This window comes from Thermobia domestica, chromosome 2, assembly GCF_964235325.1.
Source record: "Thermobia domestica chromosome 2, izTheDome1.hap1.1, whole genome shotgun sequence".
Classification (NCBI taxonomy): Eukaryota; Metazoa; Arthropoda; class Insecta; order Zygentoma; family Lepismatidae; genus Thermobia; species Thermobia domestica.
Window position 1 is genome coordinate 80,701,882 of NC_137455.1, and position 22,207 is coordinate 80,724,088.

Consider the following 22,207-nt stretch of genomic DNA (forward strand, 5'->3'; position numbering starts at 1 on the left):
AAAGAAAACAAGAATTAATACAATCCTCGTATATTCAATGTTTTTTTTTTTCTTTCGCTTATAAACATAAAATTGAAATTTTCCCCGAAGTGACTTCGATTGAGCTTTCCTTACAAGCTGCCACTAGAGGCTCTCAAATTATTATTATTATTATTTCAGGATTAAATTACTTTATTTTCTCTTACCATGGCTCAGAAGTACACAAAAACAATTTTGGCATCATAGCTATTATCTTCAAATTACTATCAAATAATATGGTTATATCCAGAGATGTAAAAGGATATAATATTTTTATTGTCCAGCATGAAAGAAAATAAAACTCACTGATATCTCTTAAATAGGTTAACTCCCTACTTCGTTCATCCATTGAAGTGTATACACTCCAATGACTTAGAAAGAAAGGAAAAAAAAAAAAAGACAGAAGGAAATCAGAAATGATGAAGCTTAGCTTTCTAGGATGAAAATATAGGTGAAACTAGTATACATTTCTGTAATATCTCGTCTTCAGATATTAATATCTGACTAACTGTATGTGATGTGGAGGTAATTTATAATCGCATTCTAGCCCACTGCTCGGAAACAATTGGTGTGCATTTGCAATAGACAATTTGGAACTGTGCTGCGTGATTTATAGCAATGAGAAAGGATCACGGAACTGATGTGCTGTAGCTGGTGAACCTCAGTGGTATTTGTTTGTTTTACTTGACTTTAACGGTTTTAATGTCAATTACAAATGTATAGAGGGATGAAAAATGACTTTAGGCACACATTTTTGCTTTCATCTTTTAAAATAGCGACTCCATTTCCGGTTTTTCCTGTATCCTTTTGAATCACAAGGGAAAATAATTGTCACTGCTGCTCTTGCTCTGAATTCGTAAAAGGCTAGGTGGGGCTAGAATTTGTTCCCAGATATATGCCTACGTCACATATTTTTTAAATTTTTCTTCTATTTTTCGTAATATAATTGGCCTAGACACATGAATCAGGCTCTGAGCTACAAACATTTCACAGTATCTTTATGCATATTTAATTTTTGTAAAAATCTACCCGGTACAAACTGCCTTCCAGTGCAGACTGGCTCGGTAACCAAAAGGCTGAAGAAAATATTTTTAAAGTTAAACAGCCAAGTCTCGATTCTCGTATATTGTGATGGCCAACTACACTCTTTCTGCTAGAATGAAGTTAATAAAGAACAAATCATACATTTTCGAGGGTCGGAAGAAACGTCCGGCCCGCCATTCGGCAATCACTATTTTAGCTCATATGAGAGCAAAGTAAAAACATATTCATCAATGCTGGTTTCATAGCCTAAAAATTGGAAGTCTTAGATCAGTCAACTATTAGTAACTAATTGTACACATGTTTAAATGTTTATCACAACAGTTAATAAAAGGATAAAACAAATAAAAGGTACGAGTCACCTCACTAAACTTCCCCGCTCCAATATGTTGAACTAAATTATGTTATTCTGCAGTTATTACTGACAACTTACGATATATGACAGAAAGTAGAAGGAGCTTTTGGAAAACTTCACCCGAAGAAAAGAAAACTACTCCTTGTGTATATTTTCATGGGAAATAACTAATGCAATATATTAAGGTTATTATTTAAATATTTGTTTACGAGAGATAAACAAAATCACATGAGTCTTATTTGAGGACCATATATTTAACCCCCCTTCCCCAAGAGTAAATTATCCCTTGTGGATATTTCTATGAAAAATGAGTTATATCATATTGTCAGGCAATTAGTGCGATATTTACTCATGAAATATGAACATAATCACCTGAGTCGTTTTAGAGAAAATCGTCCACAAACAAACAAAAACAAACAAAAACAAAAAATCCCCAAGAGTAATCTACCGTATCCCTTGTGGATCTTTTCAGGACAAATGAGTTGTGTCACATTGTCAGGTTATTAATGAAACATTTATGTATGAAATATGAAGAAAATCACCTGAGTCATTTTAGAGAAAACCTTTCGAATAAAACTCATCCTCAAGACTAAACTACTAATATTTATGAATGTTTTCAAGAGAAATGAAATATAAGGTTGCTAATGATACTAATAATACTATTCAGGTACCGAAAAATAGTAATCTTATCTATTTATCCCCTCTTATTTCTATATTTGACACCGACCGCTTCGTTCAAATCACCATGGTTTTTGTTTTTCTATTTATTTTCAGCCCATATTCTCCGCAGCCCTTCAAGTTTCCTAACATCTTATTAATTTCATATGCCCTAGGAACTCCCATATTATCTGCAAACCGTGTACACCTACCCATTCTAGTTTCTACCGCCCTCCTTCACTATCTCTTCTGGATAGGTATTAAATACCGCCAGCGAGAAACAACATCCCTGTCAACTCGCATTCCAACTGACCCCCCGCTCTGCCATTTACTCCCTTGTTCTAACACTTACTTGCTGGGGCATATATAAATTTCTTATGAGTCTTGGATCTTTCCCTTTCAACCCAATCTCTTTTAGAACTCTCAACAACAATTCCCAATTCAAGCGGTCAAACGCCTTTTCTAGATCAATAAATACAACATACACCTCTTTCCGTTTTTCTAAAAACTTTTTACCAACCACTTTTAATACTTCAATTGCATCTCTTGTGCCCTTACCTTTCCTGAACCCGAACTGTTCCTCCTTAACTTTTTCATTTGTCCTTCCATACAACCTTGTGTCCAGAATTCTAAGCAAAATTTTTGCTGCGTGAGATATGAGATCTAATAGTTCGTCTCTTCGGGTTCTATTTCTTTGCCATCAGTATCATGATGGTCGTCAGGAAGTCTTTAGGCCACTCTCCTGTTTCATATATTTCATTGCACAATCGGGACAATTCTTCCCTGTCTTTGACTCTCATAATTTTAACGAATTCGATTTATATTATCTATCTCGGTTGCCTTTTTATTCCTAATCTCGAATATGGCTTTTTCAAACTCACCCTCAAGAATACTAAACCCTTTATCATCCTCGCAAACTTCATTTTCTACTTCAATATCTAGACCACACGGTCTATCACTACTCTCATATAGGCCTAAGTCCTCAACATATTCTTTCCATCTCCCTAAAACTTTACTTTTCTCGCTGCCTACCTACTCATTCTTATTTTCTACTGCCATCGTGATACGCCTTATTTACTTCGAATTTGTTATAACAAGTAATTTGCTTCCTGTTCGTTGTATTATCCATGGGAAAAGAATATCTAACCCAGCATAGGCAAGATTAATAGTCATCATTACTGAGGTTTGGGAACTCTTAACCTATGAAAATGTATTTAAAACACTTCAAAAGAGACATTTTTTTTACTGTTGTTTCTAAATATATAAAAATTTCAAATTTGATTTTTTTTGTAAAAAGAAATGTTTCAATACATTCTGTTAATAACTTTACTGTGGTTTAATTTTTGGAATGAAGGTTACGGTAGGTAGAATAGTCGTTTAAAAAGAAACTTGATTTCACTGATTTGTACGTAGAATTTTAATAATGATCAATCAAGATGATATCCTACGGAAGCACGGTGCTGTAATTCAATTCTTTTAGAGAAGCGGAGAGCACAATTCCCTGCCGACCACTTTCTTATTGGTGAATAATGGGATTTATAAAATTGACTTTTATGTTAAACAAGAATCGTTGAAAAAAGATCCGAAGTCGTTTCCAGAAAAAGAAGAGTTAAAAAAACAACTTATCTTTCTAGGTCAGCTGCTATAATCACGGGAACTTTTTTTTTTTTTTTTTTTTTTTTACAGTGGGTCAAAAATGTAGCAATCGCTCGATTAGATGGAATACAAGAAATAATAGATGTTATAACTAGACATTTAAAAGACATTGACCAAAAGGTCACAGACATCACGATAATACCAAGCCTATTCTTCAATTCACAAAAACTAAGATTGCAGAATTGCGTTGAATAAGCATGTCTCATCAATCTTCCTTCTTGGGTCTCACAGCATTCGAACACCTAAAGAGCGCGCAACTTACTATAACATCTGAACCCAAAATCAGACAGATTCTATTAGTGGCGGATCTAGAAGATAAAAATCGGTGAGGGCGGCTAGAACCCAGACTGTGAAAGGTATCATAAGTTTACTATAAACTTTCAAAACTATATAAATAAAACCTGTAATTACTTCTGTCATTCAAACAACTGGGGGGCCTAGCCCCCCCCGGGCTACATCCGCCACTGGATTCTATCCTCCTCCTCTTTTTAATATTAGCTAATTCGTAGAAACAATAGACTAAGAGCAAATTATTAATTTAATACAGTATATTGACAGAAAACACACTCTTGTCATCTCATTCCCTTAAAATAATATATATTTTTCCTTGAGAAAAGAGCGTGCGCCTTTCTGGACCTGCCAATGACTATCAACACGCGAAGTTTGAAATATTCTTGGAGAAATCAACGCTGAAGTATGGTTCAGTTTTCCAGCAAGTCAGCTGACATGGTCGAGTGATCTCAGGGCTGCGCTGGCTATTACAAGATCTAGCTGTCGCGGATATGAATTCCGCTGAGGACGTGTGTTTTATGTATTGTCCTTTTACTATTTATTCCATTATCATCCTTCGTTATTCATCTCCTCCTTCAGCCTAAATAGCACAACTATGAGATGTAAAAATCAAAAATAAATAAAAGTTCTTTATCTCTGTTTCTCAAGAGCATGCTCAATTATCTTGCTTCAAAAGCATCTATAATATGGGCACTACAACGGTGAAAAATTGGCTCAAACCATCTTGGAGAAAATCGTTTAGGAAGAAAAGCAAATTATATGCATAACAGCATTGCTCACTCTGTCAATTACGAAGGAGAATCGAATGAAAACCTGTCATTGAAAATCTGTTTTCTTTCTCTTGCCGTTTAGAAATGGGCAGACATAGTCTCTGACGTCTTTCCCAGCTAGTAGTACGAAACAATACCGGCAGCTGGAGCTGAGTAACAGCTGATTCAATGCAATGTCACCATTATGCAGCTTTACCAAGGAAGAACAACGTGGAATTATTCGATTTTTATGAAATGAAGGTGTGAAACCGATTAATATTCATCGGGGAATGAAGAGGAAATATGGTGACGCCCGTCTTTACAGCGAAAAGTCTACAAGTGGTGCAAAAAATTCACAGAAGGTACAACTTCGTTGACTGATGCTCCTCGTCCGGGTTAGGCTTATCGAGTTGTGACAGAGGAGTCCATAGGCGCAGCAGATCGGCTTATCCAGGAAAACCGGCCTGTCACCCAGGCTGAAATGGCTTCCTTGTTGAACATGAGCTTAGGTTCAGTACAACACATAGTGCATAACGAACTCCGCTACAGAAAAGTGTCCATCAGGTAGGCTCCTCGACAGCTGACGTAAGAACCGAAAGATTGTCGGGTTGACGTATATCAAGAGGTGTTGAGGTGTTATGGAGAGGAGGGTGAGAATTTTCTAGCTCACATTGACACTGGGAATTGAAGTTCGGTGCACCATTTTCAACAGAAGAAGCAAAGAATGACAACATCCGTCTTCGCCGAAACCAAAGAAGTATTCTGGAACACTACATGCCTCCATGGATCACAGTGACTAGTGTCACCTACACCGACATTCAAGAACCATTTGAAACCAGCGATATACACAAAGGAATGGAATTGCTTAGTGCAGGAGTTTTGCTTCAACATGATAACACCCGTCTTCATTCTACTCGTGCAAAAATGAAAACCATCGACGACCTACGCTTCGTCTCCCACATCCGTCATACTAGCCAGATTTGGCATCATCAGATTTCCGTATCTTTGGTATATTAAAGGAACACTTGGAGGGCAGAAGTTTAAGTCTGATGAGTACGTCTAATTAGCGATGCACGAGCGGCTACAGCATCAACCAAAAGATTTTTTCTTCCGCGATATCGAAGCACTTGGTATCCGATGACGTAAGCGCATTGGACTGAAATAAGAACTGCATGGCGCGTCCTTAGGTTGCGGATCGAGGAGAAGGCCTCTAGATATAGAGGTTAGCTGCGAATATACTGAATAAGCAGTCGCGGACAGACGACTAGGAGTGGTCCTCCAGCTTGGGGGTTTGGGTAAGGCTAACACCCTTATCCTGTAAAAAAAGGTACTTGTTCAGAAACATTCACAAAAGTCTCGGACAAGGACTTGGCACGACATCATCAAAAGAAAATGGACATGAGATTTGGAACATGGAATATTAGAAGTCTTTATAGGGCAGGCGCGTTAAAATCTGTAACGAGTGAGTTAGAGAAATACAGGATGGACTTAGTAGGAGTTCAGGAAGTTAGGTGGGAAGGAAATGGATCTGTGAATTCCGGAAATTTTACGTTCTTTTACGGGGAAGGAAATAAAAATCACCAGTTAGGAACAGGGTTTTTCGTTCACAAACGAATATTACCAACAATTAAACGGGTTGAATTTGTTACTGACAGACTTTCTTTTATTACTCTTAAGGGACGGTGGTGTGATATTATTGTTTTAAATGTCATGCTCCAACTGAAGATAAGGGTGACGATATAAAAGATAGTTTTTACGAAGAAGTGGAACGGATATTTGACCAACTCCCGCGATACCATATGAAGATTCTATTAGGGGATTTCAATGCGAAGCTAGGACGAGAGGATATTTTCAAACCGATTATAGGGAACGAAAGTTTGCATAAGGAAAGTAATGACAACGATGTTAGACTCGTGAACTTTGCAACATCCAAAAACCTAATCGTGAAGAGTACAAAATTCCCACATCGCGACGTTCATAAATACACTTGGACATCACCAGACGGAAAAACACATAATCAAATTGATCACGTTTTAGTAGATAGAAGAAGACAATCTAGCATAATTGACGTCCGGTCGTTTAGAGGGGCTGATTGTGACACTGATCACTACCTGGTAGTAGCGATAATACGGGAGAGATTATCGTTGAATAAAGGTAATACTCAATGTCCGAAAACGGAGAGATTTAATTTAAAGAAATTAGAAGAGAGCCAGGTAAGAGAGAAATACCAGATTGAAGTTTCGAATAGATTCGCGGTTTTAGAAGACTCAGAGTGCACTAGTGTTGAGGATACTTGGATTGAAATTAGAGATAGCATTAAAAGTTCAGCAATAGAAAAATTGGGACACGCGGAAATACGTAGGAACAAACCATGGTTCGACCAAGAATGCATTAAACTAGCAGGGAAGAGAAAACAGGCAAAATTACGCTGGCTACAAAATCCGAATGAAACAACTACACAAAATTTCGCAGATATCAGGCGGGAAACTTCCAAAACTTTTAGAACAAAGAAACGGGATTTTTTGAAAGCTAAAATTAAAGAACTTGAAGATAATAGTAAAAATAAAAATATTCGGGACATGTATAAGGGGATCAGCGAATTTAAGAAAGGCTATCAACCTCGTGCTTATATATTAAAGAAATCTGACGGAACAGTTCTCACCGATACGGATAGCCTCTTAAATAGATGGAAAGATTTCTTTGACGATTTGCTGAACACGCAGCCAAAAACTAATGTGCGTGGAGAAAAGGAGATACACACCGCAGAACCGTATATTCCAGAACCCAATCGAATAGAAGTGGAAGCCGGTATAAAGAAATTGAAGAAACACAAATCTCCGGGTGTAGATGAAATTCCGGCTGAGTTAATTTTAGCTGGAGGCGAAAAATTGTGGAACAAGATACACAAACTCATTCTCCTTATCTGGAACAAGGAAGAATTGCCACAAGAGTGGAAAGAATCAATCATTGTTCCAATTCACAAGAAAGGCGACAAAACTGACTGTAATAATTAAAGAGGCATTTCTCTTCTGTCAACATCCTATAAAATCCTTTCAAATATTCTGTTAGCAAGACTGACCCCAAACGCAGATGAAATTATTGGAGATTATCAGTGCGGATTCAGACGAAATCGATCAACTATCGACCAAATATTTACCATTCGCCAAATACTCGAAAAGAAGTGGGAATACAATACCCCGGTGCATCAACTATTTATTGATTTTAGAAAGGCTTACGACTCGGTTAGGAGAGAAACATTATACAACGTTCTTACAGAAGTTGGAATACCGAGAAAGCTAATTAGATTAATTAAGATATGTTTAAGTGAATCCCAAAGTAAAGTCCGGGTAGGAAAATTTTTGTCCACGAGCTTCCACGTCGAAAATGGCCTGAAACAAGGAGATGCGTTGTCGCCATTATTATTTAACTTTGTGCTGGAATACGCCATAAGGAAAATCAAAGATAGCAACCAGGGCCTAGAGTTGAACGGCATTCACGAGGTTATGGCATATGCTGATGATGTAAATTTAATAGGAGATGATAGGAAAACAGTAGAAATAAATGCAGAGATCTTATTAAACGCTTGCAGGGACATGGGTTTAGAATAAATGCAGAGAAAACTAAATACATGGAAGTGCGTCGGGACAGTAATACGGCAAATTGTGGAGGCGTTAAAATATTAAATAATGCTTTTGATAAAGTGGATACTTTCAAATATTTAGGATCAATATTAACAGACGAAAATCATATTCACGAAGAATTTAAATGTCGACTAAAACCAGGGAATTCGTGTTACTATTCAGTTCAAAATCTCTTGTCGTCGCGAATTCTGTCGAGGAATTTGAAGCTTAAAATATATAAAACGATAATCATGCCTGTTGTTCTGTATGGTTGTGAAACATGGTCGCTTACTCTGAGGGAAGAACATAGACTGAAAGTATTTGAGAACAGGATCCTGAGAAGAATATTCGGACCGAAGAGGAACGAGAATGGGGAATGGCGGAAGCTTCATAACGAGGAACTACATAGTTTATACGGTTTACCCAACATTGTTAGGGTCGTCAAGTCTAGGAGGCTTAGGTGGGCAGGTCATGTAGCTAGAATGGAAGAAAGTAGAAACGCTTTCAAAGTCTTGACTGGTAGACCCATAGGAAAACGACCATTAGGAAGACCTAGACGCAGATGGGAGGACAATATTAAGATGGATCTCGCAGAGATAGGAATACAAAGTAGAAACTGGATGCAATTAGCTAAGGATAGAAGTCAGTGGAGAGCTTTTGTGAACGCGGCACTGAACCTCCGGGTTCCATAGGCCATAGAGTTAGTTAGTTAGTTAGATAGATAAGAATATAATAACACACAGAATTAATAATAACCAAAGTAATAAAAATCATATTGAATCACGCTACTTGCTGCTTAATAATAATAATAATAATAATAATAATAATAATAATAATAATAATAATAATAATAATAATAATAATAATAATAATAATATAATCTTCAATGTAAACATTTATGAACGTGATGTAGAAGGATTCCAAGTGAAGACAATGGTTTAATGACTTGTGGCATTCTTTGATGTTGAGCTACCACAGTCTGTTTTTATAACCGTAATGATTAAGTGCACCTGACATTAAGACAATGACTGTAGTACTACTGCCGCGCCGAGTTTATCACAGAGAAGAATCTTTTTATAGAATACAATAAAAGTTAACGTGTGACCCACAAGCAACTTCAGACCTTGGTGTAAAAACTAACATACATAAAAAAAAAAAACTACTAGGTATACTTGACCTTTCCAGGAAGATTCGAAATACATATACAGTTAAATTGTTTCTGAAGAGACACAATGTGCGAAGTTTGATAAAATATACAGGGTGGTCCATAAGTCTTAGTATGGTGGATTATTTTGGAAACAAACATGATTAAAGCAAATCTGACTAGCGGAGGGCGGACTTGGGTAAAGGAGCTTCTGATTGATGCATGCATGGTGAATGGCGGTCATCTTGGATCAAGGTTATTTTTTTCAAATAGGAAGGTAGGCATGTGACACACCAATTAACACTTTTTTTTTAAGGCGAATACAGTCAAGCAAGCAAAAATGCTTTATCATGTCCCGTTTCAAAGTTATGATGCCCCAAAGTTGACGGTTTTCTGTTTCCTTGCAGGGAGAGCGACATGGCACTAATGCTGCAAGAAAGACGAGACGCCCCAAATTTGACAGGTTTTATGTTAGTTGCACGTAGAGCGACATGGCACTAATGCTGCAAGAAAGACGAGACGCCCCAAATTTGACAGGTTTTATGTTAGTTGCACGTAGAGCGAAATAGCACTGACGAATTAAGGAAAGAATTCAGATCATCCTAATATCTGGGAAAAGAAGCAGTCGAGGTGGTGAAGCAGCTTCAACGCGCACCACCTCGAAAGACCTGCAATAAGCCACAACACCGTTAGCTACCTCATTAGGAAATTCAGTGTAACTGGTAATGTTGCCGACAGACCACGGTCAGGTCCCCCACGAACCGCGACAGATGAGGAGACATCCACAATGGTGCTTGCTGCGAGTGTGAAAAATCAGAAGCGCAGCACAAGACAACTATCAGCGATAACGGGCGTACCACGTGCTTCCATAATGAGGATTCTCCATATGAACAAGGGCATCCCTTCAAGCTGCAGCTTGTCCACAACATTTCAGAGGATGATCCAGACCGGCGCATGGAATTCGCCAATTGGGCTTTGTCACAATATGACCGAGATCTGCATTTCCCAGCCAGCGTTCTCTTCACAGACGAGGCAAACTTTTATTTGGATGGGGAAGTGAATCGCCAGAACATGCGATATTGGTCGGATGCAAACCCACATGCGATCAATCTCTGCAAGACGGTTACTCCTGCTCATATCATGGTGTGGTGTGACATATGGAACACGTCGATCATAGGACCCTTATTCATTCCTGGTACCCTAAATGGTGTCCGATATCTGGACATGTTACAGGAGTTGGTGTTTCCGTTGCTGCTCCGCCCTGATGCCACCTTGCCGCGATATTTAAGCAAGATGGTACCCCACGGCACTATGCGCTGCCTGTGCGGGAATTCTTGGATCCGCATTTTCCTGGACATTAGATCGGTCGCCGAGGCCCTGTGGAGTGGCCAGCCGGATCGCCGGACCTCATTTCCTTGGATTTTTTATGGGGACAATTAAAACACCTGGTGTATCAGGAGAAGATTCGAGATGTTGCACACCTACAGGGACGTATTCAGGACGCCTGTGATAGCATCACCCCCGCTGTGTTGTTACGGGTTTAAGAGGACTGGATTAAGAGACTCCGGCTGTGTGTTGCAATGGACGGGCAACATGTGGAGCACATCCTGAAAGTGGGACTTTGGGGCGTCATAAGTTTGGAACGGGACATGATAACGCATTCGTGCTTGCCTGACTGCATTCTCCTGAAAAAAAAAAAAAAAAAAAAACAGTGTTAATTGATGCGCCACATGCCTACATTCCCATTTGAAAAAAATAACCTTGATCCAAGAAGGCCGCTATTCACCATGCATGCATCAATCGGTAGCTCCTTTACCCAAGTTCGCCCTCCGCTAGTCAGATTTGCTTTAATCATGTTTGTTTCAAAAATAATCCACTGTACAAAGACTTATGGACCACCCTGTATATTTCCATGTTTTTGTCTTCACCATTGTCCAATGTAATAACGCACATTTTTTTTTTAAATTGTGACAGTTACTATTAAGTGTATAATTACCAAAATAGTAACAGTTTACTAAACAATGCTTTCTCTTATTTCAAATAGAGTAATCATTCAATTAAATACCACAAGGCAAGTGATTTATAGTATTCGTTTGGTTATGACTTTTACAATGGGTTAAAGATTTCATGAAATAGGGCGAATTCATTCCTTCTTGGGCGCGATTCAATTTGGAAGCCCTCCCTTTACCTCATCGATCAAAACTCGCTGTTATTGAAGGATATGTCTATTACTACTAAAGACAATTAAAGAATGTGTAAACTCTCAGGTAAATTTTAGATATCCTCAAAAGAAATGGAGTGGCATATTTAAAATACAATACAGCCTTTAATTTTTTATAGTATCTCCGTTTAAATTCCGAGAATGACCACTTTGACAAAGTTATCTCATCTCTAGATTTCATATCTTTTGGTAAGTCCACTAAGGAGTGTAAACATGGGTTATATTTTGCTGAATTTTTGAAAGGGCCGTACTTTATGTGAAAGGATCATACAGTTTAAAATTTAATCTTTATATGTACTTGGTATATCATGAACAACCATTATGTTTGCATTTTGTCTACAGGTCAAGAAAGAATATAGTTACAACTGTTTAGACGATCAATATTAAATATTTCAAGATTAATACTGGATTCTAAAATTACTCGAATTTGAATAGTTTTTAGAGCTGAATTTGAGTTCTTTTGTTTTGGGTCCTTGTGCAACACCAAGGTTAAGAATGACGGGACCTATGCATTACGTCTTACCTTTGACAAAGTAAGTTGTAACGAATACTGACTATGGGTGTCGATGTTACATCATAAATCTAAAGGTCGTTTGACCCAAGTAGATCATATTGTTTACGGACTCCAAAGATGGGTAATAGGTAAAAGTATTTTGCTACGTCCATGTGTGCTCAATATAAAAGAGACTTAATGCTTCGCTTTCAAGACAAATGTTGGGTAGCATTTAAGATTCGAACTTTTAAACTTACGAATAATTCATGTTTAAATATGTTGTACGTTTAGGTCATCACACATAAAGGTTGACGATAGGTTACGATTTGATTACTTTGGCTTAATTTACACATGGTTGGTTTTCACTGTTGGATAAAAATTAAATAAAATTCATGATGCAAGTTAAATCATGAAATTTTTCCAACAACTTTTGACTTTTAACTTGATAACTTTACTAAATTTGAAGAGTAATTGAATAGTTTTTAAGCTGAAGTCAAATATTTTCCAAACCGTTGTCTGTCAAATATTCTGTCAAGTAGAGCTTCATTAATATTTTTTAAACAGTAATCCAATTATTGCAAGCCGTAATGAAATAGTTAAAATAAATAGATTTGCACATTTTGATCTTGAATTTTCTTTTTAATTTCAATGAAAACTAAATATAAGTTTTCATAAAACAATTTTAAATATATTATCTTTGCAACTATAACATTTTGTTTTACGAATTCTCAAAATTGTTCAAAAATATTTACAGCGAAAGATTTAATTTTTAAAACGCTATAAAACGAATTATAAACACACTTCTTTTCAAGATTATTTTTCATTAAACGAACTCTAAAAATATTCCAGTCATCAAAATTTAAAGTGATTTATCTTAACAAGTGCAACAAATTTTCATCGCACGAATTTTGAAATGTTCACTACAAGATGAATCCATCAAGCGAATTCTTCAATTTGCATCAAACTTGACTTTAAATAAAATTCAGTAACGAATTCTACGACTAGCAACTATAAAAGTTTCGTCAATTTTTTAATAAAATTAATCAAACGAGTTTTAAAAGCTTTTGATCGATCGATTTCTACAATTTACCTTTGCATTTATATTCCTTTCTTAAACGAATTCTTGAAAACGATGAAAATTTTCACCAAATGAATTTTTAAAGATGTCAACAAATTTTCATTAAAACAGATACTGACAGTAATCACTAATAGATAATCAATCAACCAGTGAAGATTAGAACATAAACTTTCAATATTTGTTCTCAATAATGATTTTATTTAAAACATTTCTAAAAATCTAAACAATATTCCACATATAAAAATGAATGTATATGTATATATGCGTATGTACCAGCATAGCTCTGAAACGCCTGAAGCAAATTCAACTTAGGTTGGTAGACATATTATATATATATATAAATATATAAAAAAGTGAGGGTAAGATCTTCTAGCACACCTAGAGGGAAGGAAATGGGTGACTTATAAAAATGATTAATATTAGTCTTCAATCCGCAGTTTACGGTTTCAGTTCATAATTATTAAAATTGAAACCAAAAAAGACAATTATATATATATATTGCATAGTATGAACAAAGTGTGGAAGGTGAGGCAAGTAGCAAGATATTAGTTTTGTTTGGAAAGTGTAGACACAGAGGGTCAATGTAGTGACAAAAATTTGAAAGAGAAAGTAGTTTTCCAAATTTTGCAGTTATCTATACCTTATAGATATATCTATACCTTAGCTTTAAAAAAGCTGAAACGCCATTCCTTGAAAAATGTTTACGACAGTCAATATACATCCTTCTCTGCTCAATTGTCGCTCAATGGAAGCATATGTGTAATGCTCGTCGTTACTATTTCAACGAGCAACAATGGAGCATAGGGAACCAACCTCAGCACTTTTCAAAGTATGGTATTTTTGGTGTTTTAAACGTTAGCATATCAACAAGCTATAAAGAACTGCAAAATTTGGAAGCTACTTTCTCTTTCAAATTTTTGTCACTACATTGACCTTCTATGTCTACACTTTCCAAACAAGGATAATATCTTGCCTCACCTTCCACACTTTTGTTTACATTATGCAATATCTATATTTGTCCTTTTTGGTTTCAATTTTAATAATTATGCTTGACATATCATGTGCAGTACCTCTCAGACCTCGATTCAACTGTCGTCAAATTTGATGCTATAGGCAGGAGTCCCTCTTATGCAGGGCGGTAAAGTCCTCGTGCCAAAATAATAGGATCACAGTAGATGCTTTCAAAAATCCGGGATGTTCAAAAACTTTTGAGCGGTACTGTATATGCGAAAAGTTGTATGTGTGTCATAGTTGGGAAAAGGCAAATAATAATAGATATAGTCTACTAATTAATAGTGCAGTTTGCTATACAGGGTGTTTCAAAACAACAGCGACAACATTTGGAAGGTGATTCCTGACATCAAAATAAGACAAAAAAGTATAGACCAACCTGGGTACAAAAATGCTTCCTTTTGGAGTTATAGGCTGCCGAAAACTTGAAAAAAAATAACTTTAAAGGGGACCTACCGTAGTCGGGTCAAGACTTCACTTAGTAACTAATATGTGCGCTATCCAAAAGTACATGTTTCAGAATCCTAAGATACTCACAACAACAATTTTTATAGAGGGAGTTGGCTACGGGCCTATAATTTGAAGTGCTAACCAACTACCTCTATAAAAATTGTTACGAAAGTACAGGAGGATTCCTACTTTCTTCCATCCTAGCTACATGACCTGCCCACCTGAGCCTACTAGATTTAATGACCCTAACAATGTTTGGTAAATCGTATAAATTATGTAGTTCATGGTCATGAAGTTTCCGCCATTCCCCATTCCCGTTCCTCTTGGTCCGATTATTCGTCTCAGGATATTGTTCTCAAATACTTTCAGTCTATGTTCCTCCCTCACAGTAAACGATCATGTTTCAAAACCATACAGAACAACCGGCATGACTATCATTTTACATATTTTAAGCTTCAAATTCCTCAACAAAAATTGCGACGACAAGAGATTTTGAACTGAATAATAACACGAATTCCCTGCTTTCAGTTAACATTTAATTTCTTCGTGAATAAGATTTTCGTCTGTTAATATTGATCCTAGATATTTGAAAGTATCCACTTTATCAAAAGTATCTGATATTTTAACGCATCCATAATTTGCCGTATTACGATCCCGACGAACTTCCACGTATTTAGTTTTCTCTGCATTTACTTCTAAACCCATGTCCCTGCAAGCGTTTAATAGATCTCTGCATTTCCTTCTATTGTTCTCCTATCATCCCCTATTAAATTTACATCATCAGCATACGTCATAACCCGGTGAATACCATTCAACTCTAGGCCCTGGTTGCTATCTTTGATTTTCCTTATAGCTTATACCAGGACAAAGTTGAATAATAATGGCGACAACGCATCTCCTTGTTTCAGGCCATTCTCGACGCGAAAGCTCGTGGACAAAAATTTTCCTACCCGGAATTTACTTTGGGATTCATTTAAACATATCTTAATTAATCAAATTAGATTTTTCGGTATTTCAAATTCTGTACGAATGTTGTAACTCGTTCAGTAACAAAGTATAAATCAGAGCTAAGATGTTTTGCACTAACTACTGAAGGAACTAAACTGACGCATCATTATAACTATTAAATTAAACTCAGGAATGCATCTAAATATATATATTATTGCCGAAAGTTTCAACGGGAACCCACCCCTGCCACTTTCGTCGGCGGCTTATTTATTTACATAAACACACACTGCAGTTTCAATCAAATCTCGATTTCCTTTAAATAGTGAAAAGTTATTTTAGGTATGGATAAGCTTACCTGTAACGCCCCAAAAACAAAATATATATAAAGTACACAATCAAGGATAGTTGTAGCAAATATGATAGCTTTAAATACACTAACGTTCCTCTTCCAAACAGTTACTCAGGGTTCAATTATATTGCGATTTTTTATTATTATTTTTATACTAGTGCAGTTCTACTTGCTGGTAACATGCTGGAAAAACTAGCTTCCCCCTCCCCCCTCAGTCAATATATACAGGGTGTCCACATAATTTGGCGAAAAAATCCCTGACTTTCAATAATCAAAGTTCTGGATTTCCCTGACCACTGGATAATTAAAGAATACAGAGAAAAGAAAGAAACCCCAGAGCCTCACAAAGGAAAACACTATGTAACACTTATCTTTGCAGCTGCAGTTGTTAAATGTAACCCATTTAACAACTTGTTTTCATCTTTTCTAGCATAATCTTCTTCTAATTGATCTGAATATTCTCTTGCTGTCCCAGCAGTTTAATATTCTTCTCTTCTTCCTCCAGCTGCTTTAGTTGTTGCTGAATCTTCCGTTTCTCTCTCCTCTTGTTCTCCTCTCCTGATATTGTCTCCTTGAACTCACTGAATTTATCATACTTCTTGTAATTGTTAATCCTAACGATTCACCCATTCTCATCACAGAATCATATATGATCTGTTGAGCTACCAGAGATTCTTGTAAGTTCTCAACAATGAGATTTTTGTTTATTGAAAAACCACTTTCAAGAAATACGTTTTTGTGAAAGAAGATAAAACATAGCTTCATAACAGACCATAAATCAACGAAGTCTTTCTCATTTCCTAAGATTAAGTAAAAAGAAATCATTAAGTTCAATATTATCTCTGCCCTTGACTATGAAATCATTGAAGTGTTCCTTAAATCCTTCAATCTGAGCTTTCACTGTGAGTTGAATACTGTTTCTTTGCGTTTTCAGCTACTTGTCCAGATATCTTCTTGACAGTATGCAATTCTAGAACAGTGTCTGCTCTTTTGAGCCCCAGGCTAGGCTGTTGCAAAATTACTTTAGGATCAAAGCATGATAATCCTCGAGCAAGATGCGATTTTGAAGGGCTTTTTTCTTTTAGCTTCTTTATCGTATAAGAAATTTCAGAAATTCACTTTTAAATTGCAACTTGTCCTTTTTTCACAACAACGGATTTCCTTTAATAACTTCCTGGCACTATCCCCAATGCTTATCTGATGGACTGGAATTAGGTTACTAATATCTGTAGGATCCAAAGTCAAAAAATTATGAGGAGTACCTGCTTCAGTGAGCTTTTATTGCTTTACAAACCTCACCATAAGATTTCTCACAACTTCTTCAACTGATGTGAACAGGAAATGCACTAGAGGTTTCTGACTTTGGAATCTCTTCCAAAAGGGTTCAACCTCTGCAATCATGCTCCTAAGTGCAGCTAATCTTACTTTTGAAAGAATATTCTGTACCGCTTCCAAGATATACTGATAACTCCTATTACTTGGTACACTTGCTTCAGTAATGAACTTTTCAATATGATTCCATATTTAAAATGCTCGATCAATATGGGGGGCTATTTTTAAGCCACCGGAAACAAGTGAATTTGAAAGGAAAATCTAAACTACCAGTAACTTCCGTGTATTTTGCCCGGAATGCTGGTTTGTCTTTTTTTTTTAAAAAAAAAAGCATACATGGCTTTTAGTACTTGAATAATACCCCAATTTGCTTTTTGATTATCTGTTTTTATGGCACCATTAACCGTATGTAGTCCACAGACACCAATATTTAGGAGTAACTTTCCATCTGGATTGTCAAGTGTTAGTCTGTTCTGAAGTTTTCTTCGAAAACATAGGTTTACATTGGGGCCGTTCAGTGAAACCTGCAACATGTTTTCTAAAAGCAGCGAAAGACCTTCAGTGAGTGCTTCCAACAGATGATCTACAGTTGATCAACCTAAGAAAACGCTGTTCCAATAACAGGTAGAAACTCTTTGTTGCTTTACATCCCAGAAACAAATTGCCATATCCATCTGACCACATTCCACAAACTTGTTTAAAGATTCATCGAAACCACCGCATAGTCACAGGAATTCAAGCCTTCCTCCAAGAACTTCCGAAAGTAAGGGGCTAACCCATGGTTCATGACATAAGATGCTTTGGTTTTATTAAATGAGAAGTTCTGAGCAATTTTGCTGTCAGGAAACATCCTCCTAAAAGCTGAAGAACTTTCATCACATGAGTTCAAAGAGATATGTCCAAGGACAACCTCCACTCCTCATGATCTCTGCTGATGTGACATCAACATTCACGCTGAATGCCTGTACATGTGTCTGCTGCAAAACTAGAAAAGGTTTAAAATTACAGTCTGATAGCAAAATCGCTGAGCTCCCAGTACATGAACTAGTTGATGGTGAAGGGACAGAACACACGTTACTTTCTTGTTTGGTGTAAAATGAAATGCTTGGCTGTGAAGATTTAAGTGCCACATTCTTCCGATGTTTTGGGCGCTTTGCATGAGATATAACAACAGTTTTCCCCATGTTGCTTAGTTTAAAAGACTTAAAGCATACTTTGCAATACATAGATGGGTCCCCTGGAACCACATCCAACCATCTGGCAAATTCTGGATACAGTTTAGCATCTGCCACAGTTTACTGAATGTACACTGCCTTGGTTGTTCTTGAAATCTGGAAAATAAAATAACGAATTTTAGAACTAACAGAAGTTAATTAATTTAATCTAGTATTTTTTTTAATTATTTGATATGTTGAAGAACTTTAAAACAGGTACCCTCTCAATTTCACAACTTGCCTTCTCAATACTACCTATTCTTAAATTAACAATGCATCTATCGCGATATTTTATACACGATACACTTTTAATATTGTGCTCGATATAAAAGCGAATATGCCAGGACGCAGTTAGATGTGTTTCCTCAGAAAATTAGTTTCAGCAACTATTTCAGAGAACATTGTCTCCCTCAATATTATCATTGGGAACACCACTTTTTATATCCAGTAATCCAATAACAGTAACGAAATTAACACTTACTCTTACATAAATTCAATAATTGAACAATGGACCTAAATCGATTTTTCCCTGACTTTCCCTGATACATTTTTCTTCCCTGACTTTTCAGAATGTGGACACACAGATATAATAGTTACTAAGTAGCTTTAAATACACAACTGATTTATTACATTCAGTATATTCGATGTGACCTGCTTCCAACTTCTTGATTTGCGAAGATTCCTTCAGCCATGCGCTTCTTGATGCGATGATCTACTACATATATTGAACTTCCTTGAATCCATTCATAGCTTGTAGTGAACCATGAGAAGTGCTTCGTTACAAATGAAATTTTCGAACTAATTCCGACACTTTGTTTGTTTGCGTGATTTTATCCTCCAATAAATTGTTTTATTTTCCAAAGATGTCTAGAACTGTTTTGTTTGTTAATTATAAATTACTAAAAATTTGTGGTACCGAAATACAGTTTTATTATTGTGAGATTCATAAGATGTTGGCAATAATGGCCCAACTTTTAGTGACAACTTTTATATTCACAAGGAAAAAAATATAACATAAATTGTTATTCTAAATAGTTAGAAGAACGTAAATAAGTATTATAAGTACTATACGTACAAAATAATAATAAATAATAATAATTGCGAAAGAAAACAAGAAATCGGTATTTAAAAGTATATGTATAATTCTGTGTGATACTCTATGTAGAAACTATAAAATATACAAACAAGTTATAAGCTTGATACTATATCATTTTCATTTCTTGCTATACACACACACACATGAGTTTTTAGAACAAGTAATCTTATTCATTCTATTTTTAAGTAGATTGAGTTATCTGTTTTGTGTATCATGGAGAATAATAACACTATGCGATTCAAAGAGGTTCTGCACCCAATTGGATTCTGGGTCGCTTCCAAACCTGATGTCATTATCGCTCGTCGTGATGTTCATTTATGCCTAACGTTCAATTAAAATTCTTACTTAGTATTGACTTCTCGTGTTACTTTTTCTGTACCATTTCCCGACGTTGATGTGGATGAATCTTCCTATAGTAGATGTTGTATCATTACATGCGTTGGCTAATACCATGCTCCTGAAAAAGAAAATATAAATAAGAAGATTGTACGTGCATCCAGGCGGTAAAGAAATACTGATGTAAATAAAGTAAAAATGAGGTTAATTATATAAAGTAAGGGACAAAAATGTTCCTAAATGAGAACTTTTGAATACTATTTAAAGAATGAAGCAGTTAAATAAATAAAAGCAATGATTATGTAAGGGAAATGGGACACAAAATAACACACTTACAGCTACTCTACTGTACCTTTCTACTCAACTTACTAATTAGAGATAATTTACAGGGAACTACATGAAGGTATAGTACTAACAGTAAAGCTACTTACCTGCAATTAAAGAAGGAGGACGTCACGTCGTAGAGAATATTGACCTGAACATCTTGGTCGAAGAGAGAACACTAGTGTACCATTGAAAATCATTAGCTGAAAGAGAAAATAAAATGCATTACTATGCATCCTTTTTAAGATATATGTTGAATTATGTTGATTCAAATGATTTTAAATGTTACTTACCTTATTTTAGAAGTAAATGTGTAATATTTAGTATGTTATTTCGATGAACAGAATTTCGTGTATGTCATTGTTTCAGGATTGTCATTTTGATTATTATTTTATGTAATTCATGTTTACGACGTAGGGGCGTTAGCTCGTTGTCAAGGACTTGGAAACGCGTTATAACTTTTGTGCTTAATCAAATTTCCAGGGATTACTTTCTGGGGAGACCCGAATCCTTTTGATATCGTCTCGCATTACTGATTGTTAGTCCGTGCAAGTTGCACGGTTACATTTACGTTATCCTAGGTAGAAGTTACTCCCTGATACCTTAATGGACGTGGGATATACCCGATGACTAGCCAGAATCGCCGCATAACTCTACGCCCGTCATAATGGGGACAGAGAAATGCTGTTTCCAAATGTCAACTGCTACCAAGACATGAGCTAGAGAACATTGGGCAAGATCTCTGTGTCTTCCACCACCAGTACTGATTACAGACGTCTGACTGGCCGGTGTATGCGACAAGGAAGGTTACAAGTGTTCGATCCATCAACATCTGAAATCTGAAGCCATTGGATGAACAGTCATCTTACAAACTTTATCAGAAATATCAGGTGCTCCGTATCTTCTTAATAGAAAATAAGAAGTAGAAATTCTATGTATTGAAAGATCTCCAAACGTGTTTCAGTTATTATGAACTAGTTATTGAGAAGGGGGAAAACTAATTAGTTTTCCAGCATGTTACTGGCACGCAGAAGTATACCAACATAAAAATAAATAAATACAATATTCCACAATACAACGGAACGCCTTAATACGTCATTGGAACAGGAACATTAATGTTTTTGAAAATATTATATTTGTTGCAACTATCCGTCATTGTATAGTTTATACAGGGTATTTGAAAGCAACACCGACAACGTCCCGGAGATGATTCCTGACACCAAGATAAAACAACATGTATAGACCAACAATGAGTTCAGAAATCCGTCATTTCGGAGTTACAGCCTGCCGAAAACATGAAAAAATGAACTTTAAAGGTCCATAGCTCCAATACTATGGAACCTACCGTTGTCGGGTTAAGACTTCACTTAGGAACTAGTATGTCCCCTATCCGAATTTCCATGTTTCAGGAGCTCCTTCGTAGCTAAGTGGTTAGCGTACGCGCCTTTGGCGCGGGAGATCCGGGTTCGATTCCCGGCGGGAGCTCAAGTGGTTTGAATTCCACGTTAATCAGTAGATCCACGCCTCATATAGCCTCGCTGCTGAACGGGGCGTTAAACTCAACTCAACTCCATGTTGCAGAAGTCTGCGGTTCTTCCGCTACAATTTTTATAGAGGTAGTTGGTGAATACTTCATATTATATGCTCGGGGCTAAACTTCTTCTATAAAAATGGTTGCGTGAGTACCACAGGATTCTGAAACATGTAATTTTGGATAGCGCACATATTAGTTTCTAAGTGAAGTTTTGACCCGACTACGGTAGATCCCATAGTATTGGAGCTATGGACCTTTAAAGTTCATCTTTTCATGTTTTCGGCACCTTA

General features: G+C 36.4%; 1 protein-coding gene across 5 annotated transcripts in view; it reads right to left on the reverse strand.

The window, feature by feature from the left end:
• LOC145673308 (uncharacterized) overlaps positions 1–22,207 on the reverse strand; it is a 529,331-nt gene that overhangs the window by 439,492 nt on the left and 67,632 nt on the right. The window contains exons 6-7 of one of the 5 annotated variants that reach the window (XM_081742931.1): positions 20,491–20,586; positions 19,551–20,180 (exon numbers count right to left, since the gene is read on the reverse strand). The exons of the other annotated variants lie outside the window; for them this stretch is intronic. Coding sequence (XP_081599057.1) covers positions 20,513–20,586 — 74 coding nt within the window. The 3' untranslated portion in view covers positions 19,551–20,180; positions 20,491–20,512. Of the gene's footprint in view, positions 1–19,550; positions 20,181–20,490; positions 20,587–22,207 lie in introns of those variants that run through there. 5 annotated transcript variants of the gene reach the window in all.